Genomic DNA, 27,290 nt, shown 5'->3' on the forward strand with positions numbered 1-27,290 from the left:
AAGGCAGGGCTGGCAGCTAAAAATCGCATTCCTGGGTTTGTATATCACATAATTGGGGTCGCTTCAACCCGCGGACATGGCAACACAGTGCAGTTGAGTTCTGTTGACATTTGACAACTAACGTTATGCGTCGCTCCGTTGCTCTGATTGGTTGTAGGTCTATCCAATTGAGGTCTTTCCTGGTTCGGTTTAAACACGCCCCATAATCACAGCCCAACGGAGCAGTATCAGACTCATATTCTGACTAGAATTGAGTATGACGACGTCAGGCTAGTTAATTTGTATTTACGGCTCTTTTCACATTCTGTTTTTCACCTGCTATATAGTAGGGAAGTATGCTTGTTCAGATGCAGCCATTTACTTGTTGCCTATGGGATTAAATTCCCGCCAAATGTCTTGCAACGGATCAAAAAATAATAAGCAAGATTTCAAAATGTAAAAATACATGTAAAAATATATTGCACAAAATGAAAAACATAATGCAAAATGATCAAAACAGCAAACAACATGGTCATATTATTATAAGTGTAAATAATTAAAAAAAATAACGAACACGAATCAAAACTAATAAATATGAACAGAAAATGTAAGAGCACAAAAGTAATAAACCAAGGAAAACATAATTTTTAAGAACACATTACATAAGTTTACATTTTGTGCAATATAATTTTTTATGTGTTTAACGTTTTGATTCATAACTACATTTTTTGATTCAAGCTATTTCCTGTGAATGTGCGAGACCTCTAATTCATTAGCCACTAGGTAAATAACTATAAGAATAACAAAATGCAGTTAACATTAAAACTATTTGCGCTAGAATCCAGTGTGTTTATGATTACAATAAATTATAATAAATGAATATGATAAGAAATATTGGTAACACTTTATTTTGATGGTCCCTTTTGAATATTCTGTTGACTATAAGTAACTTTCCCATCATTATCTTCAGGTCGATCCTTGAACATGCACAAAAACAAGAGGTGGGATTTAACGCACGAACCAATCATATCCAATCATAACCGATCATATCCAATCACACCGCGATGGAGCCATTGCCTCCTCTCATGTGACTTTTCCCCATTAATTTGAATTACCCCCCAAAAAACTCACCGCACACATTAAGCCCAATTTATACTTCTACGTCGAGTGTACGCCGTAGCTACGTCGTAGGCTGTGTTGCACGCGTAACCTGCGATGTACCCTGACGTGCACCTCGTCAATTCTACACAGACCGCAAGCGCTGTGATTGGTCTGCCAGAACCCCTCCCTCAGGTCAATAAATAAATAACAAAAATCTTGTGATTTCAACAAAACGAATAAAGTCTCCGTAAAAGCAAACGATTGAAGCTCTTTCTGTGCACGAGCCACCGATACTGAAAACAGTGCCACGAGCACTCTGTGTGATTTCAAAAACCCATTCCAGCGCCAGATCGCCTCTTATTTACCTCTACTAATCAACTAGAGATGCCTGAATTTGTCAACTCAAGCTGCAAGAAAAGTCGCGATCTATTTGCTGCCATCACTGCTGCTGCAACTCCGACAATGTACATAAACAAGCTGCGTCTTCTTCGACTTTTGCCTTGATACTGTGGGTTACACCAGCAACATGCTGGTGGAGACTGCCTACTAGCGGTCAGCAACGCAGAAGTATAAATGAAAACCAATGCGTAACTTGCGGCGTAGAGGATGCGGCGTAGGTCCGACGCAAAAGTATAAATCAGCCTTTAGGGGCTCTATTTTAAGTCAATGGGGACACCTGCGGGTGTCGCTGTTGGACAGTAGACTTTATAAAAACGATAGACTTTTACACCTTTTAATTGTCAAATTTTGTAATATTTGCTTTTGTTTTATTTTTGGAATCGATTATTTTGTCATCCAGTTTTTTTCTTAGGAGGCACTGCCTCCCTTGCCTCCTCAGAGGAAATACCCATTCAGTCTACTAATACTCTACTAACACACTAATGAGAGTTAGTAGACATGTAGGAGTAATGTCACTTATAGTAAACAGAATGTGTTAAAAGGACCATCAAAATAAAGTGAAACTGAAATACCAGTTTGCAACATCAAACAGCTTTACAGACTCTTTACTGTGCTGACTGAACAACAAAGTTAACTGGGCTAAAATCACTGTAATACATGGTATCTTTAGGTTTATTTGATTAGAATTCTTGTTGAGTGTCTTACCAGAAAATGAGGTTAGAACGTACACAAGGACAGTAATGCACCCTCCACTGAACAAAGCCAACAATATGTCACTGTGGAAGGTCTTCCGCACCTCGTCATCAAATAACTCTGTACCCCCGTACAACACCTTCACTTTACTAGAGAGAGAATAAGAAACAGAACATTGGTTGAAAGGGAAGGGTAGTCAAGATGAGCGTGGGTTATCAGACGATATGTAATAAGAGAAGGACCAATTGAGGGGGATGAGAGAGAGAATGGGCACACATTAGCAGATGGGAAAAGATTATCGTAATTACATCGGTGAGCTCTTAAAGGAGTTATTACAGTATCAGAGATACAATGAACATCTACAATGAATGGCCATTCTGTGTCTGGCCATTGGTTCATTTCTAGGCTTCCTACCATTGTCATCCCAGCAGTAATGATTGTCATTTGAAGAGCATCTGCCTACATCCACTGTGTTATATTAGGGGTGTTTTGCAGATGTAATAAAGCTTTGGGTCATTTTCTGTGATTCATAACTGGTTTTGTTTGGTGATCATCCTTCTGGGATTGATTTGCAAAAATGACTAAAACCAAAATCGAAACGTCTGACTAACTGACTTCTGTCTTTGACACTAAGGAATACTTAGTGGCTTAATAGACTCCCATTTTGTGTTTAATCATTTATAAATAACTCGTTAGTTTTGCATTAGTAAAGTGAACAGAATCTCCAGCTGCCACACAGAAGAGCGGGAGGACTGAGTGATTCATCACCATTGTGCCACTGAGATTGTCCTTGTAAGTTGATAGCTCAGTTATATGGATGTAAAATGTGTGAAAGAAAATTCTGCCTTATGACAACTTTCATGCACACTTAACTTTCATTTAATACAGTATATTACTTTTAGAATAAAAATGTCCTTCTTATGTATGGAGTTGAGCACTGAAAGGAAGATTTTTTTTAATAAATATTACATAACTTATGGAACACTTTTTTTATTGTGCATTTGGAATTACAGAAATGTATTTTAATAAACAACATTATGTAGAAAAATGGGTTGTTGTCACACTGAATTGTATCCCTGATTGCAAAGATAATCCCATCCACTGCATGCAGTACACCAATAAAAAGACATTAAGCTTCTTTGATTTGCAGATTTTCAACAGCTATTTTCCTTAGCAAGTAATCTGAGCAGAAATCTGAGAATCAAAACTGAAAAATATATGTTTGGTTTATGCGTTAAACAAGTAAAATTCCAGTTGGGTGAGAAAATAAACATTCAAGATATAGGGCCCTATCATACACCCGGCGCAATGCAACGCCAGGCGAAAAGTAAGTGTTTTTGCTACTTTCAGTCCGACGCAGTTATCCTTTTCACGTCGCATTGTTGGTTTATTTAAAGGGTGTGTTAGTAATGTGCGCCTATAGGTGGGTGCACAACATGCATACACTCTGCTTATTACACACACAGGGATGCGCAGCAGCACACAAACATTTTTAAATATTAAAAATAAAAGGATTTCTCTCTGGAGAAGCGTTCAGTCTTTCCGCTCGTAAATTACGCCATGTAAATAGCGAATCTGCCATGATGCAAGAGCAATTGGCTTTTAAAGGGAATGGGATATGAGACTCTGATTAGTTTATTGCACCCATGACTCATTAAGAGTCTACGTATAACCCTTTTGGACCATGTGCCAGGCGCGGCAACCATTTTTTCCGTCGTCAAACGAGCAAAAGTGAATTCGAACCTGCCCTAAGTGCACCTGCGCCATGCGCTTCAGACAATGCGCTCAGATTTTAGTCTTTAATCTAAGTATTTTAGCAATATAATATCTCAAATATCAACTTGTCTGAATGAATATGCATATGGAATTATATGCAGATGAGGTTATCAATAATACAAACAATAAGCTCTGTATGGGGAAATAAAGCTTCTGCTAAATGGGATCTATAAAGTTAATTCTGCATGTTTCCATGACCATGTTTACTGCCCAACAAGCCATCATGAATCTCTTGATGAATCCTCTGGTTTGCATGTTTGTTAAATTGAATTTCCATTTAACCACACATGGTATTATACCAGACAAATAAACAAAAAGCCTTCTTGTTTACGTAATTCACTGTACCAACAACAAATGCAATCTAGACACCCACCTGGTGGATTGTTGTGAGAGGATGCCCGCATATTGCACCACAAAGTCTCTAAACAGACGTCTCTGTTCTAAAGGTCGGTCTTGAAGAGAGTAGAAAGAGTGGAGAGGTGCTCCAAAATGGATCTCACTGCGAAGAAGGGAGGACTGAAGCTTGTCTGGTGTGAGAGACTCATCCACATACCAGTAAAACTGTGGATGGGTAATCGCCAAGCTCAGGGCACCTGAGAATAGAGGATACTACAATCAGAGAGTTTTATGGAAAACATTTCAGTTACTGGTTGGATTGATTGTGATAGAGGCCTTGAACATCAAATAGACACCATTTGTTGTTACTTTTTACAATATATGTCAGGAGAGTCCAGTTCTTCTCCTGGACACTTTTCTGCAACGCTTAACTCCAACTTCAACTAATTAAACACGCCTGAACTAGCTAATCAAGATCTTCAGGATAGCTAAACTCCAACTCCAACTAATTAAACAGGCCTGAACTAGCTAATCAAGATCTCCAGGATAGCTTAAAACTTCCAGGCAACCTCTATAGGACTCTCACACTGGGGATTGGACACCCCTGATTAATGTTAACCAGGGCTAACCACACTGGAAAACCAGGCCATTAGAGTTTAACCTGGTTAAACTGCTATGTTGCTGGTCCAAGGTGGTCTATCAGCTCAGCCTGATCTTCACCAACTGGTCAACTATCTTAACCAGGGGTTCCCAATCCTGTTCCTGGAGATCTACCTTCCAGCAAAGTTCAGCTCCAACCCTGATCCATTACACCTGAACAAGCCAAGATCTCCAGGATCACTTGATAATTATAGACAGTGTGTTGGATCAGGGTTGGATCATGGACTAGCCAGATACCATGTGAACAGGGAATCAAATAAAACACACTGCTGTTTTAACAATAATAATTATAAAAATAATAATTTGTTATATTTATATAGAGCTTTTCTAGGCACTCAAAGCGCTTTACATAGAAGGGGGGAATCTCCTCACCCACCACCAATGTGCAGCATCCACCTGGATGATGCGACGCAACCATATTGCGCCAGAACGCTCACCACACACCAGCTGATTGGTGGAGAGGAGACCGAGTGATGAAGCTAATTGTATATGGGGATGATTAGGAGGCCATGATGGACAGAGGCCAATGGGCAAATTTGGCCAGGATGCCGGGGTTACACCCCTACTCTTTATCGAAGGACATCCTGGGATGTTTAATGACCACAGAGAGTCAGGACCTCGATTTAAAGTCACATCCGAAGGACGAGACTTGTTACAGTATAGTGTCCCCATCACTATACTGGGGTGTTAGGACCCACACAGACCACAGTGTGAGCACCCCCTGCTGGCCTCACTAACACCTCTACCAGCAGCTACCTAGTTTTCCCAGTTGGTCTCCCACCCAGGTACTAACCAGGCTCAGCCCTGCTTACCTTCAGTGGGAAACCAGTCTTGGTCTACAGGGTGATATGGCTGCTGGTTTTAGAGAGTTTAGCTGAGCTTATTTACTACAAATGAGCTTCATTTTACTCTATATATTTAAAAAGGCAAAGGAAAACCCGCACACTATCAATACTTGCAAAAAGTATCAAAAATGTACTGCCAACGTTTTGGTCTCCTGACCTTCCTCAGGCATATACAAATCATAATGTTCAAACTCAATCACATTTAAAATGATAACATGACCAATCACTGTGGAGAACCATTGATTAGCAATCAAGCTCAATGACTGAATACATCATTAGCACCGCAACATCATATATACAGTAGTTACATCAATTGTACATAATGACACATAATGACACAAACTCTATATATCTATATATTTAAAAATATTCAAAATAAATGAGGATTACTGAATCATTAGTAGATGACTCACCATGTATATCAGCTAGATCAGGCCCCATACCATCATAGTAGATCTTCCCTGCACGCTCACTGGGAAAGAGGTAGGATAGGAGGGAGCTTGGAGGGGAGCAGAAGGAAGGTCCCAGGGGCAAGTCTCGCAACGCCTCCAGTGGCTTCCAGCAGAACTGTTGAAACTGAGGGTGCTGCATTAGAAGTCTCTCCACGTGGTGTATGGTGTGAAGGCGTTCGGGGGTGAAAATGTTGTTATCCTTGTCGCCCTGGGCCACAAAAACTAGCTCTATTCTCCACAGGGCCTGGGTCTGGAGGTAGGAGTAGCCTGCAAATCTTCGCTCCCTCATTAAGGGTGAGTCTGGTTTCCTGTGATCTTCAGCATCACTGAAATTGAGGTTTGCCGCTATCTTAGGGTTTGTCGAGTCTGTCTTTTCCTCTTTCATCTTGTTGTTTTTCTCATTTCCAAACTGTCTGCTGTCATTGTGTACCCCTGTCTCAGTCTGCCCAAAGATCCCATCAGGTTCTGTGTCATTCGTCATTGCAGAGACGTCCTTCCCTTTTCTGTTTACCATGAGCAACAAAAGGTCCCTCAGAGCATTGGCTTCAAGGTCAAATCCCTCAGCGTCACGTCTGTGCCTGTCCCAAGACCCCAACTGACTTTTCAGGGCAATGGCGAGAGCGTCAAACCGTTCTGCAGAGGCATGACTCCTGACCTCGAATGCGCTGTAGGAAAGGTCAATGTCTAATGGTTCACAGTGAAGGAACATATAAGCCGAAAGGGTGAAGGGTACCAGAAATCCCACAGCTAGAACCAGCCCGCTGGCCCAAGGCTGCGTATACACCCAGCCCAAAGCCCACCACAACCCCTTACAGACCTGCTCGTCTCCATTTGCTCGTTCTGTTCCTTCTTCTCCCTCCTCCTCCTCATCTTCCTCCTCCTCTTGCTCTTCAAACTCGCTTAGATTCCAGGTACCTTGGAGCAACAAGGGTTCATCTTCTGAATCCATGGCAGGCACTACAACAAAGACACAAAACACTTACATTAACGCCTTTCGGCCTTGTGTTTGCTCCCGCTTGTGCCTGGATGGTTGAATACTGAGATAAAGTACACTTGATTTACGGAGCATCCATAAGAGAGTGGCAGGTTATTCTCAGCTGGCCACTGCTAAGACAAGGACACAGCCGTTAAATCTGTCATTCTGTAAGTGTAATAGTGGAAGGTTTTGGCCTCTGGGTAGTGAGTGGTGAAAGGAAATGAAGGAAACAGTGAACCGAGTCTCACAGGCCAGCGATCAGGCTGGCAGATGGTTTGGCCTCTGGTATGAGATGCTGAACTCAGATGTGTGTGTGTGTGTGATAATATATTCTTCTCATCGAATTGTGAGCAGATTTTATAGTAGGGGAGCCTTGTGAAAACTATATAGGCATATGTGCAGGAATCATTTTGGGAGGATTCAAAGTTGTTTTGCATTGTGATATTATTTTCATCATAATAATATCTAAGCATATTTAAACCTTTCTCCCCCAATTGTCAGTATACTGTGAAAAAATATAATTCCTGTAAAAATAATAAATGCATCCACTAAGAATCACCTTGACACCAGGTAGTCATTGCAAAAAAGTGAAGTTAGTTTTGAGAAAAGATCTAAATATAGGTGCCTTTATGAAATGTATTATCTAATGCAGTGGATTTGAAAGCAACAAAATATTCAAAACCCCTACCCACCATATACACTAAGATATTTTTAGTATTTATGCTGTAATCATGACAAAGCTGGTTTAAAAAATTTATTAACTGTAACTGTGAGTATTGATGTATCAAATTAATTAACTATGATTTCTTTTGTGATTCCAGAAGTTTCAAGAACTGCATGTTCTTCAATGAAACATTAGTTACTTTCATTTCACACCTGGATTGTATCTTCTTTTTTTTTTTGCATTTTATTTTACAGTGAGATTTAAAAAAAAAAAAAATTATAATAATTGATTCGTTTAAATACTTTAAAAGGGGTGGTTGATTATGATTAAAAAAATTTACTTTAGTTAGTGTGTAATGTTGCTGTTTGAGCATAAACAACATCTGCAAAGTTGCGACGCTCAAAGTTCAAAGCAAAGGGAGATATTTTCTTTTAAAGAAATCGCTTCAACAAGCTTCTTCACGGGTTAGTGACATCACGAACATTTACATCTTCATGCTGCATATATTCTCTGACTCTGAAGGCATCTTACAACAGTTCCCACACGAGCAATTTATCATAACAGAACATGACAGAATATGCTAATCAGTGACTTGAAGATAGTTAACTCCACATCAGCCACATAAATTCATCAACTAACCATTCAGAAACGTCCTGCCTCATTCTACATGTTGTCACTTCTTCTTGAGTCTCTCCATCATAGTCCTACTCCGGTTTGAATGAACAGTTTCGGACATTTTCTGTGTGAGGTAATCTGAGCTGCTAACAAGAGCTTTTGAAGCTCCGCCCTCTTCTTGAAAGGGGGCCGGGAGCAGCAGCTCATTCGCATTTAAAGGGACACCCTCAAAAAGTGACAATAGCCGCTTTTCCATTACGGATTTGCGCAAAACTTTTGTGATATTTTCTAAAAGTCGATAAAAAAATATTGCGAAATGACAGCGTTTCCATTAACTGATGTTATGCGACTAAAACTATTTTTTTCCTCTCGTGATAAATCATTCCAAAAATCATGCTACGTATGTTGTTAGGTTTATGTATATCCCAGCCACCGCACGCCATTATTTTTAATGGTAAGAGACGTGTGTGTTATCCAAGCACTGATGGCAAGGAAAGCACCTTATACTTGAGCGGCACATATGAGGTGTTATGATAAATTGTGGCATTTTATATTCTATTGTTTTTAATTAGTTTAATAAAGAACTCGTCTTCTGTCCAAACATACCATCATCTGTAAAGAATGATCGACTTTTACATATGCCAGATTATTGTGACGCATTGCCACATACAGAGATGAGCGAAAAGTTTGAATTTGCATGGTGGTAACTCAAAGGTTTTTTGTACCACTTCGTTATTTTGGCTTGGAATTTCGTTTGTTGGAAATATAAACTGAATTTAGAAATGCTTTTGAGATGAAAAACTTTGCGTTTAATAGACAAAATATATTTTTGAAATGAAGACAGCGTTTGGAGTGGAGTGCAAAATAATCCGTTCCCTGACTCCACGGCCTTTGCTGTTATTGAGTGTACACAAATAAAAGTAGACAGTTTACGGTTTATAATTATGTCTTGCACTTATCTGTATGGCTAAAAATGATGGAGTATTGTGAGTTTCCGCAGGAATAAGGAAAAAATCCATCAAAAGGCGCCGATGACTTCGTTGGACAGAGGGTTAAAGAAAACGTGGCCTATTTAGTTTCATATAGTTAGGCTATGTCTAAATATTATAATCTTTAAATTTCATATGTTGATTATGAAAAGTGAGCAGCATGAGTAAAGCACATAATCAGATGCACATATGTCTGGAGACGTGGATTTTGAGCACTTCATTGAATTGTGTTTTCTAGAAAGTCTTTCTTTAAAAGTAATTTTGTTTTGTATAAACTGTATTTTAATTTTGATCAATGTTTAATCAACTATTTGGCTGTATATTTAATAAATAAGAAGCAAACCAAGATCGTTGGGAATGGATTGACGTGCGTAACTGGCCTGTTTCCTCAGTATTTGAGCAAGGCTGAAACTATAGCGTCTTTCTGTTTTAATACATTTCTTGAATATATGTCTTAATTACAGTAGGCCTATAGATAGTTATGATATTTGTGGTTGCACCGGGGTCCGTCATTATAAAGTTACGCCACTTTCCTTATTAGGAGAAAATGTATGTCATTTTAACGACATAAGATCTCGTTATTAGACATACTTGAGTGGGGGGGGGGGGTTATATGTAGGCCCTATGTGAGAGCAATGCGTGACCGTACCAGGTGACCTGTAAATGCGAAAAAACTGTTTCCATTGCAGTTTTGCGAAAATGTCCTTTTTCGAATGGCCTGAAAAACCACCTCATGCGAGCGTAAAAACTTTTTTGCAATATATGGGAGTTTTTGCGAAATTGACGCGTTTCCATTGGGCGCATTTTCAATTCGCAATTTCAATTTGCGCAATTTGAAGGGTAATGGAAACGCAGCTAATTTTAACATGCTATAAAACATTATCTGTGGGGTATTTTGAGCTAAAACTTCACATACACACTCAGACATCAGAGACTTATTTATAAAATGAGGCATTATAGGACCTCTTCAAGTCATCTTGACCCTTGGAAGTTTGCTGAGGCCCCTTTGTTGTGACTTTACATTTGTAAGTGTAACACGGCTGTTTTAGAAACAAGTGATAGTCGGATTTAGATGCAGCAGAAACATTTATTCAAACAAACACAACAAAAGTAAATCCAGGCAGTAACAGAATATTCCAGACACGGGCAGAAATAGACCCACACATAACATCCATAAAGGACAACACAAGTTAACTAAAGCTGGAACAAGGAACAGGTGAAAGTGATTAGTATGTCGATTAATGTGGTTAACAACGGAAACAATCCATGGGACTAAGGAAACAAGGCAAATACAGGAAGTAAAAGACAGGAAGCAAGAGAACAGAAACTACATATCAAAATAAGAATCCAAAACAGGAGAACATAAACAGGAATCGTAGCAGTAAGTGACAACACAAACTTTGAACAATTTTATGAAATAGAAATTTAATTGAAAACATATAAAAAACAGAGGTATTTATAAAAATCTCTAAAAGTTTTCTTAATCTTCATTAGGAATTAACTATTCATGTTAATTGCAAGTTATTTTAATGCATTTACACTGAAATTATAAGGATTTCTGCTGATATCATCAAAAACCTCACTTTTGCCTTCTACACACACACACACACACACACACACACACACACACATAAAGAGAGACAGCGTGAACTAGTGAGCGAGCGAACAGGGACAGAGAGCCAGAGATAACATGCTATCAGCAGCTGACACACAGTTGGCAGCGTCACTGAAAATTAAATCATTCAACTCGTCTAAGCCTGCCTAATTACTGACAGAGAGAGAGACAGGAGTCCAGTAAGTCTGATGTACAATACAGCCTGAGGCAGCATGAAACTGAGATTGTACCATTTCATTTCCAACATAGATTTCCCCCAGAGCCATGTGTGCAAGCGCAAGGCCAGGAAGTCATTGACTTTCACCACGGCGTTAGAGCCCAGGGGCAGAGAGAGAGTGAGATAGAGAGGAGGGGAGGCAGACAGGTATGGATGCTCCATCTCTAGGCTATATCTCTGCCCCACAGAGAATCTGAAGATTTCCCTCCTGGGATCAGATAGTCTGTGGTGGATCGATGCTTGATTTAGGCGCTAAATAAACCCTCCTGGAAAACTGATAAGCTGTTGAAGTAGTAATTAGCATTCTGAGATAGGAGCCATTTAAAAGTCACCTTTCAATGCACAAACACCGTTGGCTAAGCTCAGACGTTCGCTCTAGTGTAAGCTCAATGGGCTCTTATGAGACGGGTACTCCGTTTTGAAGTATTCGTTTGTCATCTTAAAAGATTTTTGCAGCTTATTTTTAACAAAAAGCTATGGTTAACCCCAAAATGAAAATTCTGTCATCATTTACTCTTTCATTATTATTTTGTATTGTTAATGCTGAGTAGAAAGTGGCCGTGCTAGAAAACACGGAAAGGAATCTGTTTAAAAGTATGCAGAGATTGAAAGAAAGTCCTTAATTCCCTTGGTTTATGATGCCTCAAATACTTAAATGTAATATTAATCTGTGATTCATACATGGCAAATACCCGTATGATGATTGTAAGTCTGTCAATATTCCTTCTCTCAACTTCATAATCAACAAACGTCCATAAATCCAAGAACTATGATCAAATGATATAATTAAACATCTGAAATGATTGCAATTGAGCTTTTAGGTTCATTAATGTATGACTGTTTAAAAAGTTTTAATTGGTTTTTGTCTTTTTTCAGTTCAGTCCTGACAGCATATTGTGTTTCTCCACAGGAGAATATGGTTATTTTGAGCAGGATATTAGGTTGGTGGTTTCTCAAGAGGTTGGGAACCAACATCTGTCTTCACAGTAGGCAGAGAGCTCAACATCTGCCTCAACAGAGGACAAATTCATTAGGCTGAGAATACATTTTTGGAAAGAGAGAAAGAGACAGACAGATAGGAACAGATATGAGGAGCAGAGAAACAGAGAATCTAAAGCTACGTTCACAGTCATTGAACCTTGAAGATGTCATCATTATATTAAAGTGCCCCATAATGGTTTTTTGAATATTCCCTTTCATGCAGTGATATAGCTGTTTGTGAAAGTCGAAAGTGCACGATAAATAAAGTAATTTTCTCCCAAAATAAAGAATCGACTCTGAGCCGCCTTAACGAGTCGTTTGTGTTTCGAATCCTAATGCATGAGTTTCACACGTCACTAGAACATAAACATTTGCATCATGCCCATCTATGCTGTACGTTGTCCGCCCACAAACATCTTTTTCACGCTTTCAAGCGTCATTTTTACTGACGACTGCTTCTCAAATCTCAGAGTTCAACACAGGATTCACAAAACGTTTGCTCTTGAAAGATGGGTCAGTTCCCAGTTTATTTGGACCAGCTTGCTCCTAAGAATCATAACCTGTATGTATAAATAATTATTGATGTATTTTCTACTGGGTGTTCAAAATACATAGTTTTGTGTTTTATATTGTGAAAGTTTCCGGCTAAGCCAAGTTATTACTGTCTTACTGAAATACTTTTGCTCATCAGCTGTGGGCTGCAGTATTACCTAAAATTGTGTCTATAAATGCAGATTGTCTGTCGTTGAGTAAAGATAAAGGATGGAGCAAGATTTGTTTTACAAACGTTTGTTACATTAGTCATTCATGTTAGTGCTTGTCTAATGTTTGCACCGTTATTGACGGCTGACGGAAAGCAGGGATTTAGAGAGACTGATTCATCCATCCATCGAGTCATTTGAAAAAAATGTGGTGATGTGGAATGTATGTTTATGAGAAAATGAAACCTTTGATGCATGTAAACCTGTTGTAGGAGACTCCAAATTAGGAACCTTTAACCCTTTAACTGTCACCCCCCTTTTTGAGAATACACATGAAAATGCACTATCCAAACTTAAGGGCTGTAATTCAAGAATGCTTTGGAATATAGACCAAAGTTTGGTCTCGTTTTAAAGACGACATTCTGCAGATTATTGCTGAAGTGAAAGCAATTCAAAATATGAAAGTATGAAATAGTTATGGAAGTTTAAATTTACTGTAAATGAAAAATACTGTACTAAATATTTTTTATTTCATATAAAATATATATTTTACAAAAAAGAATTTACTCTTAAATTACTATAAAATCAATGCCATATGTCTAACCAATTTGTGTTCCAAATTTGAAGTTGATATCACAAAAATTGAAGTCCCCATGAGATTTTGTTTAGGGTGCTGTACCAAAAATAGCCACCGGGTGTCATTCAAATTCCATTTATTGTTGTTTTGATGCATTTCCTGTAAATTTCTGTCCAAATATTACTTCCATCACAAAACAGTCACCAAATATGGACCCTTGAGACTCAGACCTTTCCGACAATATGCGTTTTGTGAAGATTGGAAAAGATTTTGAATATAAAGTAGTTAAAATAATTGTTGTAATATGAAACATGACAGCGCCCACTAGGGGAGGAGCCCACTAGAATAATTTAGAGTAACGTTTCCATGGCAACACAATGTCCGATTTCAAAACGGTTTTCACAGGATGAATTTTGAGTTTGTAAGCTTTCAAATGATACCTAATTTGTGATAATTACTTAAATATATGATATGAAAAAAGGCGATCAAAAAAAGAGCACCAGGCGTCCCTCCTGTGGGACGGTGACAGTAATAGCATAATAGGGGCACTTTAAAAAAAGTTTTTAAATATGTGACCGGTGCTGGCAAAAGGAGTTGGAATGCGCACAGGATAATTTCGAGCTACAGGCAAAACAATTAAACATTAAAATGTTGGTCGATTTTGAGGTTTTCATAAACATTTTTTCATTAAAGGGTTAGATCACCCAAAAATGAAATTTAGCCCATGATTTTCCTCACCCTCAAGTCATCCAAGGTGTATATGACATTCTTCTTTCAGACAAACACAATAAGTGTTTTATTAAAAAATGTCCTGGCTCTTCCAAGCTTTATAATGACAGTAAATGTTGCTCTGTTTTTGAAGTCCATAAAAGTGCATCTATATCCATCATAACTGCGCCACATGTCTCCGGGGGGTTAATAAAGGTCTTCTGAAGTGAATCGATGCATTTGTGTAAGAAAAATATCCATACTTGAAACTTTATAAAGTAAATTATCTAGCTTTCGGCCAATCCCCTTCCGTATTCAACTTACGGAAAAAGTGTAACGCCTCCCGCAGTTCAAAATGCTTATGCTACGTATGACGAGCATGACTGGTGTGCAATGTCGTCAGATGTGGTGTAAGCATTTTGAACTGCGGGAAGAGGAAAGTCATATACACCTAGGATGACTCGAGGGTAAGTAAATCATGTGCTTATTTTCATTTTTGGGTGAACTAACCCTTTAAGCCCTCATCTAGTGACCCCAATACTCAAATTAAAAGCAATTAAGCATCTAAAAGTAGGGTTAGGTTAGGGTTAGGCATTTTCTGGGAGGAGTAGCTTTCCCTTGTCCATAAAAAACAATCTTGCTCATGCTGACTGACAGATCCGGCGCATGTGCAACAAAGACGCATCAGACAGCGTTCGATATACCGTAAGTGTGTCCGATATACACTTACACAGAATTACAGTATTTCAAAATATCTTTCCGTCTGTCAATCTCCCGTTCCATCCTTCCCTCACTCGTGAACAAGACCCCAAGATCCCTGAACTCCTCCACTTGAGGCAGGAACTCTCCACCAACCTCTCTCAAGAAGTGTGGTTCCAGAGCCCAAGCTGTGTTTAGAGGTGAGCCTGACTATATCTAGTCGGTACCTCTCGACCTCCCGCACAAACTCAGGCTCCTTCCACGCCAACGAGGTGACATTCCACGTCCCTAAAGTCCGATTCCGTGTCCAGAGATCGGGTCGTCGGGGGCCTCGCCTTCGACTGTTGCCCGATCCACTATGCACCGGCCCCTTACGCTCCCACCTGCAGGTGGTGAGCCCACAGGAGGGCGGCCCCACGTCACTCCTTCGGGCTGAGCCCGGCCCGACCCATGGGGGGAGGCCCGGCCACCAGGCGCTCGCATACGAGCCCCAACCCCGGGCCTGGCTCCAGGGTGGGGTCCCGGCTGCGCCATGCCGGGCGACGTCTCGGTCCTTGTTGTAATTGTCATCATAAAGGGTTTGTGAACTGTTCTTATTCTGGCCTGTCACCAAGGACCTGTTTGCCTTGGGAGACCCTACCAGGGGCATATAGACCCAGACAACATAGCTCCCAGGATCATTCGGGTACTCAAACCTCTCCACCACGATAAGGTGACCGTTCAAGGAGAGGCAGTAATGCAGTCGATGTACCGGTCTGTCGTGGAAAAGAAGGAGCTGAGCTGTAAGGCAAAGCTCTTGATTTACCGGTCGATCTACGTTCCTACTCTCACCTATGGCCATGAGCTGTGGGTCATGACCGAAAGGACAAGATCCCGGATACAGGCGGCCGAAATGAGCTTTCTCCGTAGGGTGGCTGGCCGCTCCCTTGGAGATAGGGTGAGAAGCTCGGTCACTCGGGAGGAGCTCAGAGTAGAGCCGTTGCTCCTCCACATCGAGAGGAGCCAGCTGAGGTTGCTCAGGCATCTATTTCGGATGCCTCCTGAACTCCTTCCCAGGGAGGTGTTCCAGACACGTCCCACCGGGAGGAGGCCCCAGGGAAGACCTAGGACACGCTGGAGGGATTATGTCTCCCGGCTGGCCTGGGAACACCTCGGGGCTCCCCTGGAAGAGCTGAAAGAAAGTGGCTAGGGAGAGGGAAGTCTGGGCGTCTCTGCTGAGACTGTTGCCCCCGTGACCCGGCCCCGGATAAGCGGAAAGATGATGGATGGATGGCAAAATATCTTTCTTGCCATGTATTCACATTATCTGTTATGTCTTATGTGAAGGTTTGGTAAACTGTTGTGGAAAAACATCTGATGTGTAACATTATATTAGATCCCTGCAGTACAGTAGGTCTTAATATATAGGCTGTCTGTCTCATTAATGTTAATCAAACAATTGTGGTGTAATGGAGAAAAAGTTGAATATATGTTTTCCTATAGATATTTGGTTTTGACTTGGTGTGTGCCAAACTTGGTGTTATTACCAGGGATTTTAAGTTATGGTTCTTAAAGCTCTAGTGGTTAATAAGCACAACTGCATGCATCTTGCGGAAGAACATTGCAGCCGGAGCTACTTCTCTCTGTTTATGTCTATGGCAAGTCACGCAGGAACTGTGCTTCTCCGCTGTGGTTCCTACAAGACCTGTCTGGAATAGTCCCAATATAAACACTTATTATAAGTGTACCATAAGGGTAAGACAAAAAAAATGGAAAATGGATTTATGTTGTACATTCTCATTATATAATTTTTGTAAATCTTGAACACAAAAAAAGTTACGAACAGCGGCCGTCGCAATCAACTCGCTTTTTTCTAATCAGTGCCTAAGAGACTCAAATAACTCTGTCGATTTTTATCATTCAGACAAGTGTTAAACATCATTATAATCTGTTAAGTTTCTACTTTTATTTGTGTACAGTCACAATAAAAACATGTGGAAAAAAATATTTTTGCAACATAAAGAAAACAAACATGATGCGCGATCTGCAGCCTCTCTCTCAATGACGTTCATTCAGATAATCTTCAGAAAAGTAACTGTAACTTAGTGAAAACTTATCACACAAACATGAGACATATGTCTAAAGAAATGTTGAAATGTCAGGTTTTAAATGATGTAAATCAAAACGAAAACAAATATTCTCTGTTTATGTTATTTGTTTAAAAAGAGAGAGATGTCAGTTGCTCGCGAGCCTCTTCATTATCTGTTAATGCGCCGCGCCCACAGAGCGCGTTCTTTTGAGATTCATATACTGAGGCGATCCATGAGAGCAGAGTCAACATCCACATCAACTCAAATAAACACATCAAGTGTAGTGTTATACTTTAGGTACATCGTTTTGAGACACGTTGAAGAATAATCCTGGAGAAATTTACCTAAGAAGAAAAGCTGTTTATTTCTAAGAGTAACTGCCAGCTGATTGTGAGGTAAGTTTATTCTGTTAGTGTCTGTGAATATTAAACGCAAAAATAGCATTTAAATATGAATCCGGCTGCAACATAAAATGGCATAAATGCAAGACTGTTTAGAGAAGATTTCTTTGGCCTGTTTTGGACAGATTATGAAGTGTTTACTGTAAAATAGCTAGTCACATCAATAAAGCTTTTGTTCGCAAAGTTCTGCTCAAATGCTATAAGTTGTGAGTACAATATGCTACTGTTGTAGCCAATAAAACGTATTTTGTTTTAAATTGATGTTTAAATATCATGGCCTAATGTTATTTTTTTATTTAATATATGTTGATTTAATGAAAAGTGAACAGCGTGAGTAATAAAGGACACATCATTAGAAACGCAATATGTCAGAAGACATGGAGTTTGTCAGAAATGATTTTGACCACTTCATTAAGTTTTGTTTTGTGAAAAGCCTTTCTTTACAGTGAATTTCGTTTTGTATAAGTTGTATCCTAATTTTAATCAATGTTTTTAAATGAAACATAATGACAGATGAAAATCAAGCATGCTCCTCATGACATAAATAAATTAAATTATATGACTTATGCAGTTTCATTCATACAGAAGTACTGAAAATATAAAAGTCAGTTATAGAATGCCGTTATTGATCTCTTTCATAACCAATGATAATATTCTCCAGCTGCTTTTTCCAACATTAGTATAGGCTCAATATATCCTAAGTGGTTTCACAAAGTAAAATCTTCCTCACAAGCTAATGATGGTCACTGTTTCCTAGTCTCTCATTGTGAAACTACAGGCTGATTGACTATTTCTTACACCAGTACAGAGCACTGTGACCCTTTACAACACAAAAATTGACCAACTGCAAATCTTAGAGCACATCTATGTGCCACAAACCCTGTTCTGTGTTAAAAATCCCACTTCTTATTCCAGATCTGTCACAAAATGATTTGTGAATCTTTCTTGCCGTGTAAAATGTGGTTGCACCACTTTCTGAGATGTATAGCTTAAGGTTGTTGAGAAAATCCTAGAGAATGAGAGTAGTCATGATTAATTCAGTACTCCCATGTGACCTGCAAACCATTTGTTGTATCAGCAATGATACTAAACAGCTTAAGAGACAATGCAAGATGTTGCATTCTGACACCTCGGGTAATGAGACTCATTATTTACAGCACAGCACCATTATGCATGCTTTGCACATTTGCTTTACCGCTTAAATAAACATTAGTTGTCCCCAGATCAGAGGAGGGTAATATCTCTTAAAGTGTCAAATCCCCCAATTTATCATTTACACCACAATACACATCCCTGGTGCTGACCACAGCAGCTTTGCGCAATCTGGGTTAATATCCATTTTGACAGCTGAAGAGCCATGATGGCTATATTTTGATGCTGAGCAGACACTCATTCAGCATAAAATATTCTCAAATGTCAACATGTCAGTTCTAATTTGTGCTTATATGTTTCAAAGTAACCTACATGGTCGATTATATCAGAGTAATTACAGCAGATGAGATCAAAAACATTCTCGTCATCCCTTAAAGATGCACATCTATTGCTGTACACCAAAAGAAATGAATAGTACTTTTGTCAGGTATAAATGTACCGGTGGCCTAAAAAAACAGTTTTATTCTCCATAACACCTATGAAAAATATGTGTACTTAATTTTGTATTGCAGATAGTATATTAATAAGATTAAAGGTCACTTAAAGGGATAGTTCACCCAAAAAATGAAAATACTGTCATTATTTAGTCACCCTCAAGTTGTTCCAAACCTGTATAGATTTCTTTGTTCTGCTGAACACAAAGGAAGATGTTTTGAAGAATGGTCGTAACCAAACTTTTTCTGGCCCCCATAGTATTTTTCCCACACTATGGAAGTCAACGGTACCCCACAACTGTTTGGGTACAAACATTCTTTAAAATATCTTCCAGAACAAAGACATTTTTACGTATACTTCTTTGTCTTTATCTGTCGTTTGTTTTCGATACTAGGAGTGTAGAGGTAGTAGCAATTGCTTCCTCTATTGCAGTTTGGCTGTGATAAATGTGGATGATGGTACCGCTACCCGTGCCCCACATCCTCATTGGTCGCCTTCACCCTCGCATCCCCCCCCTCCCCCTGGTAACAGCAGTGCGGAGGTGTTAGCTATGTGCTCCCCCTGTGATCACATGTCAAATAGGCTAGTTAGGGGACAGGAAGAATGGGCAATACCACATTTGCATCGTACTTCCTCTTTCCTGGCATAGAGTTTTGTAGAAGTATCAATATACTTCCCTTTGAATCATATTCAGAATGGAAATGGCATTATGGCACTTCCCTTGGGCAGAAAAGGTGCTGTTAAAGAAAATGGAGTGGGAAAGTCCACTTTTCTATATTTCGCTCCCCTCCTAGTTATGGAGCTGGGCAGCTGATGGCCAGAGGAGAACTGAGACCCCGACTGAGCCTGATTTCTCCCAAGGTTTTTTTCTCCATTCTGTCACCTGATGGAGTTTTGGTTCCTTGCCACCGTCGCCCCTGTTGCCTTTGGCTTGCTCAGTTGGGGAAAGTAAATATTTAACTATATTAATTTCCATTAAACTCTGTTGCATTATTTTCATGTTACCATTGTGAGCTGCTTTGAAACAATCTGTATTGTAAAAAGTGCTTTACACTCTAAAAAAAAAGGTTCTATATAGCACCAAAAATGGTTCTTGGCTCGTAATCATGGGGGAACCTTTTTAAGTGCTATATAGCACCAATTTTGGTGCTTCAGTGGTTCTTCAGAGGTTCTTCACCGGTTCTTTGACTAAGGTGCTATATAGCACTGCTAACTATAGTGGTATATAGCACCGCTACCATATACAGAACATGTTAAGATATGGTGCTATATAGAACCAAAAGTGGTTCCTCTATGATTACGACGAAGAACCATTTTTGGTGCCATATAGAACCTTTTTTTTTTTTAGAGTGTATAAATAAAGGTGACTTGACTTGACTGCAGAAAAAACAAACATTCATCTGCTTTATTATATCTGCTTTATAATCAGTAGCCATATCACCCTGTAGCCCAAGACTGGTTTCCCACTGAAGCTAAGCAGGGCTGAGCCTGGTTAGTACCTGGATGGGAGACCAACAGGGAAAACTAGGTTGCTGCTGGTAGAGGTGTTAGTGAGGCCAACAGGGGGTGCTCACACTGTGGTCTGTGTGGGTCCTAACACCCCAGTGTAGTGATGGGGACACTATACTGTAACAAGCACCATCCTTCGGATGAGACGTTAAACCGAGATCCTGACTCTCTGTGGTCATTAAAAATCCCAGGATGCCCATCGGTAAAGAGTAGGGGTGTAACCCCGGCATCCTGGCCAAATTTGCCCATTGGCCCCTGTCCATCATGACCTCCTAATCATCCCCATATATATACGATTGGTATCATCACTCTGTCTCCTCTCCACCAATCAGCTGGTGTGTGGTGAGCGTTCTGGCGCAATATGGCTGCCGTCGCATCATCCAGGTGGATGCTGCACATTGGTGGTGGTTGAGGAGATTCCCCCTTCTATGTAAAGCGCTTTGAGTGCCTAGAAAAGCGCTATATAAATGTAACAAATTATTATTATTTATTATTATTATTATTAAAAGTGACGCTCAGTGTCTGTTCATCTTTTCTCTTCCTAAATAAATACATGCATAATCTTGCCCTTATGCTTGTCCTGTAAATTTGTGATTAAAAATGAAAATGTGAATGAAAATTCGAGAATGTTCTTTGGGTGACCCAAGTTCAAGTCACAGCTTGGGAACCTTTCCCGATCCCGCTCCCCTCCCTCTATCACTTTGCTTCCTGTGTGTTCTACTATCCCAGGGATGGGGAACATCGTTCTTGGAGTGCCGCTGTCCTGCAGAGTTTAGCTCCAACCCTGATTAAAAAAAACTCACCTGCCAGCAGTAATCCTGAAATAATCCTGATTGGATTGTTTGGCTGTGATTGATAAGGGATAGAGCCAGTAGTTGAAGTGGAAAAAAACTAAGGGGGCGGGGCTTTGTTGGGGGGATGGTGGGGGGGGGGGGGTTTCATGGGGGGATTGGTTGTCTCCCTCGGTTGCAATGGTGTGTTTTTGCAAAATGGTCCAAATATGCAAATTGATTGATAACAACTGCAATAAAGTAGCCTGTAGCTAACAATCACTGAACATGTTAATTTGGAATATCTTAAAGCCAGGTTTTTCCTAATATCTGTCATTATTAGCAGACCGCATTTTAAACATGGAGAAAACCAATTGTTCAGTCAATAATTAAAGAAGGCCCAGACTGTGGCCGAATAGTGCTTCTGTGCAAATTAAAGCTCTTTCTAACTTGTACTTGGCCTTATGAAAAAGTAACATAGTTCTTGTAATTGTTTAACTATAGCAATTGATACAATAAGAATATAATTACAGGTAAGACCATTTATGGCTCCTCTTTACCATGATTTGAGTTAACTTTTTCTATCTATAGCATTTGTTATGAAAAATAGCAACACAGTTAGAAACTATAGCTACAACATGCCACAGGTGTAACATGCATCTTTAGTGGAAAAACAATTATCTGTTCAATTCTACAACTAGTCAAAATTGACCACAATCTATACAATAGAACGTGATAAATTCTAGTAAATGTGGTCATCATGAGTTTAAAAATCTTGCAGGATGATGTTTTCCCCTCTTTTCATCAGTCATTTTAGTGGCTGTTTTAGATCATGTTCGACTTTCTCCGTAGCGTTTTACTACACTCTCGATAGAATTCACACTGGTCGCACATTTTATCATCAGGGTCGCATAGGAACGGCTCGTGCAAATCTTAACACACTTTTGGAGAACGCATCTACAGTGATTTGCGCGCCACTTAATTGAACAATATTGATCCGTAATTGATCCGTTCAGGTTATAAAAGCTGCGAACGCACGATGTATATAATTAATTAACAGTCTACCTCTATATTTCGGTGTGGACGCTCAGAGTACCCCCAACATGTGAGAAGTGTAGGTACGCAACAGAAAGTAAGGGTATACTGATTAAAATAGAGAAATTCTGGTAGTGCGCAACAAAGCGTACCGGCCCATTTCAAGCTCCAGTTAGAGCTAAACTTTGCAGGACAGCGGCACTTCGGGACAGATGTTGCCTATCCCAGTATTATCCTATCTAAATAAAGGCAAAAAAGGCAAAAATAAATCTTTAAAACAATCTGGTTTAAGCCCCACCCACATTTGGTTTACAGGATATGAAATATTTTTGCCATTGCTGCACACCCCTAGTTAATAGGGTCTATTTTGATTTCATGTTGATTTTCAAACTCTCTTGATATGTTCTGCTGTAAGTGTGTCTGGTTAAAGGGTTAATAGCCTGATTCTATTCCCTGAGTCAGGTGGAAAACAGTCCCTACTAATCTCCCACTGAATGCCGCCTGAGACTTCATCTATTTACTGTAAGCGTGCCTGCTCTGAGAGTTGAAACACTGGCAGATATAGCATATCATGAGCACATTAATTATGGTTGCTTCTTCTGCTGTTGCTGTGCTGTCATTGCCGGTCCCCATGCGTGAAAGACATTGGGACTGTAGTAGCAGCTGAGAAATGGGCCAGACCTGCTCATTTCTACCTGTTTGTTTTTTTCTCTCTCCCTCCTGACTTGAGAAAATGAAAGACAGAGAAAATTGGAAAACGACAAAATATAAAAGGCTGTCTAAAGCAAGGTATTTATAGTTTTGCTTTTCCAAATTTGCCTTTTAATACTGTTTTAATTATATGTGCATCTTAATACTAGTTTAATTAAATTTTCAGTTTAGTTAATCTTACTTTCAGCCATGTTAATTTACAGTGTGGATCCAGATAATAATCCCAGTCTGTGGTATGTTTCCCAAAAGCACAAGCTCCGTTGTTTCCAGCATAGTTCTGTAACAATTCTGTTTCTGAAACCTTAGTTCCAACAAACATTCACAAACAGCTTCGCAAACTTGTGTGGTTGGAACTATAGCTCTCGACCTCTGATTAGAAGTATATTTTCCTGTTAGTATTACATCAAGGCCTAAAAAAGATTATGCCCCATGTGGAACAAACAGCAAGCTAACATAGTAGATTTTGGGAATATCAAAAGTACGGTACTTCCAAGTCGGTACTGAAATTTTCAAAAGGTGACATTACCAACATTTCAATTAACAGTTGGGGGGGGGTAAACATAAAATTTCTCAAGGGCAATTTTTGAAGGGGACACAAATAATACAGCCAAAATTGTACTTGTAAGTATATTTGTGGCATTTTGGTGCACTGAAAAATGATCTAATGTCCGTTTTTCTTTTCTGTGTCATTTTATCTGGCCAACAACACAAAGTAATAATTGTTTAAATATGAGTTATCATATTAGGTTCACCACGCGGTAATATGATTATTAAATGATCTTCCTTCTTCCACATAGCATTGAGCAAACCCCAACACAGCGGTAGATTTACAGTATTAGCCTAATATCAGTTCACACATAAGCTTATCGCCGTGTTAGTTGTAGTGGGTGATTTACAAGCTACCAAAACAACAAGCGCTAAAATATCGGACTTATAGAAAAATACATTGGTTATCATAATTGTTTGTCATTACTAATTTATTAATAACTCAGCATTGTCTGTTTTAAAGAGAAAATAATCACTTCATCCGATGTTTAAAGTGAATAAAAAGTGAAGGGGGTTGTTGACGTCACCTGAGTTCTGGATGTTCTGCATGTCTCTGTGTGAGTGAATTGCACAGACGTACAATTTAATTTACCTAACACACTGAAGGGAGTCGCAAACCGGACGAGAAGCGCAGTGCCGCGCCTTTAAAGTCCCCATGAACCGGAAGTTGCAACTGACTTTTCTCCAGTGTTGTGACGTATTTCCAAGTGAAACGGAATATTGAATAGAGGGCAGGGTTTTACTTCAGCACTCCTCCTCTCCATCTATCGCTCATAGCAGCTAAGCGGTTGGAGGGGAATTGTTAAGGATTTTCAAACCCAAGTCGTCAAACTGATGTCACCTGAGAAGGAACACCATTCCAGACCGGAAGTAACTTTTCAGATTTTGATAAAAGATTACCATGACAAAAAAAAAATTCTGTGTATTGACTTGCACGGATTAATTGTTCACCACAAAACTAATAATATACGCTAACAAAATAAATAATGTCAATTTTTATTTCATGACGACTTTAAAGTTCGAACGCATTGTTTTCTTTGAGTGTACGCACACCGGCGGCGCCATTCGCCATCTGTCCTCGGCGACAGTAGATTTAGCTACGTCTCAATGTAATAATAATAATATTAACACGAATAATGATAATGATAATATTAATAATAATAATTATCATTATTATTAGGTGTGGATAGGGGTTTGCTTATTTTTCACTTGATCTTTTTATAAACAGATCTATCATGTAGCCTTCAAATGTTTATATGAATTATTTACTTATAATGATCACCATCATAAAAAATAAACTCATTGAATTGAATGTAATATTTTTATCAAATAGTTAAATAAAATAGTAAAATAGTTTCAACAAATTTTGCTGTGGTACCGAAATTGGTACCCAAGAACCGTAAAATTTGAATGTTATTGGTATCGACTACTGGAATTTTGGTACCGTGACATCCCTAGTAGATTCTATATCCTTCACTCCATTTAAATGAGCATAAATGATCAAGGGAACCCCAGAGTATGACGTAAGAGGAAACATTCGATGACTCAAACATCAACTAAAGTAAAATGATGGGGGACAAAAGATGCCATGTTCAGTACAGCAGCATCTCTGAGAAATTGCATTATGGAAAGCTATATAAGCTAGTTAGTTTCTACAATGATGCATCACACTATAGTGGTTTAGCAGCGAGTTACATTGTTGTACCGGAAACGCTGCCCTGAATGATTTGTTCACAAATCAGACAGTGGTTCTTAATTCAATAATTAACTCGATGCGGTCATAGTAGTCACTGCTACCACAATGGACCGAGGATATTTAAAAAAAATGTGAGGGTGGCTAAATAATGACAGAATTTAAATTTTTCAATTCCAATGAGGAATCAACAGAACATTTACAGAGTTATTTCCAAAATAGGAAATTTAATTAAAGCTATACTGTGTAACTTTTTTGTTTAAAAGTGACAAAATGTAAACGTGTTTTTGTTACCCTGATTCACACTCTGGCTACTTTGCTCTGTATGGTGTGGGAGTTGCATAGGCTAGTTGTCGCAACTAGCAAGAAGGGATTTGGAGCAGCTAAATCTTGAACCTCTGAGGAATCACCTGTTTAATGTGCCCCTATTATGCTATTTTAAAGTTTCCTAGTTTTGTTTTGGAGTCTCCTACAACCGGTTTACATGCATTAAAGGTCAAAAAACTGTTTAGTTTTCTCATAACATACATTGCACATCACCACATTTTTAAATGATTCTCAAACAACTTGTCAGACACATCAGTCTCTCTAAATCCCTCCTTTTGGAGAGCCTGCTCTGCTCTTATTGGCCACATGGACCAGTCTGTTATGATTGGTCTACCACTTACAGTGTGTGTTTCGGAAACTAAACGCCCATTACAATACTCAGCAATTGTACACACTGACTGTAAAGACAGTAATGATGACGCCGATTTTACCATATCAATCCGAGCGCGAGTCCAATGATGAAACATTGGAAGAACTAGTTATTCAAGCTGAACCTCCATTGCAAGGACGACTTGAGCAGGACGTTTCTCAGTGATACGCTAGTCGTTTTGATGTTCATCATGAGATGTTTCAGCTGTAATTCCTCACCATCAGTATTAACAAGTGTATGTCCATCAACAAACCCATGTGTATATTTCAAATTTATTCTGGTGCCCGTGTGGGAACTGTATTAATAACAGCGCATACATTGGCCGAGCACTAACGTAAATGACTGATATAATTTGCAAAACTATTAATCTGCATTAATAGACACAGTTTTAGGTAATAGTGGCCCATAGCTGATTTGCAGAAGTATTTCAGTAAGACAGCAATAATGTGAGTTAGCCGGAAACTTACACAATATAAAACACAAAACTACATATTTTGAACACCCAGTAGAAAATATATACATCAATAATTATTCATACTTACAGTTTGTGATTCTGAGGAGCAAGCTATTCCAAATAAACTGGGAACTGACCCATCTTTCAAGAGCAAGCCTTTTGGCAATATAGCGTCTCTTTACGTAAAGGCCATTTTCTCAAAATGAGTTTTTTCTCCTACACTGAGCCAGAAATCTCCACTTCAGCAGCACTTACATACACCAAACTTTACAGTTTTATTCCTATCTATATTCTGATGGTTTTTACAGAGGGGTGTGTTCATATATAACATTTTATTCATAAAAAAAATTGTAAAATATTTTTTTTCTGGCTGTTGACAGTATCTTCTGATTTATGGAGGGATAAAAAGAGATATCCAAAATCCCCTCTGTAAAATCATTTGAGTCTAATGGAACAATAATTTTAAACCTGACTTCATCCACTGTTCAGATTTTTTTTCTAGAAATGTATGCACATTTGTGCTTATTTAATTAAACAATGCCTAATTTCATTTGCATATTTAAATTCAACATTTCAGAAAACATTTCAACATTTGTTTTGCAATTCTTAATGTAATCAATCAACTGGGGAAGTATGATGATATCTATTAGTAAATTTTTTTACCCTATTTTATACCCTATGGGGTGTCTTGCCTTAAAGGGCTCATGAACTGCGTTGTTTTATTCTTTTATGATGTTTCCTGGGGTGCACTTATAATGTTAGAATGCTTTTTACATAAAAAATTGTCATAAAGGCATTTTTTTCTACCCTGGTTTTAGCCCTCTGCTCTGAACGC

At 39.1% G+C, this 27,290-nt stretch overlaps 1 protein-coding gene across 1 annotated transcript in view; it reads right to left on the minus strand.

Moving 5' to 3' along the window:
- The window catches only part of disp3 (dispatched RND transporter family member 3), a gene marked incomplete at its 3' end in the record, with an annotated part of 112,988 nt that overhangs the window by 62,713 nt on the left and 22,985 nt on the right, over positions 1 to 27,290 (minus strand). Inside the window, exons 2-4 of the mRNA XM_079827739.1 lie at positions 6,203 to 7,198; positions 4,322 to 4,541; positions 2,185 to 2,321 (exon numbers count right to left, since the gene is read on the minus strand). Of these exons, the coding sequence (XP_079683865.1) occupies positions 2,185 to 2,321; positions 4,322 to 4,541; positions 6,203 to 7,190 (1,345 nt within the window). The 5' untranslated portion in view covers positions 7,191 to 7,198. The remainder of the gene's footprint in view (positions 1 to 2,184; positions 2,322 to 4,321; positions 4,542 to 6,202; positions 7,199 to 27,290) is intronic.

Source organism: Gobio gobio (assembly GCF_949357685.1).
Source record: "Gobio gobio genome assembly, chromosome: 10".
NCBI lineage: Eukaryota > Metazoa > Chordata > Actinopteri > Cypriniformes > Gobionidae > Gobio > Gobio gobio.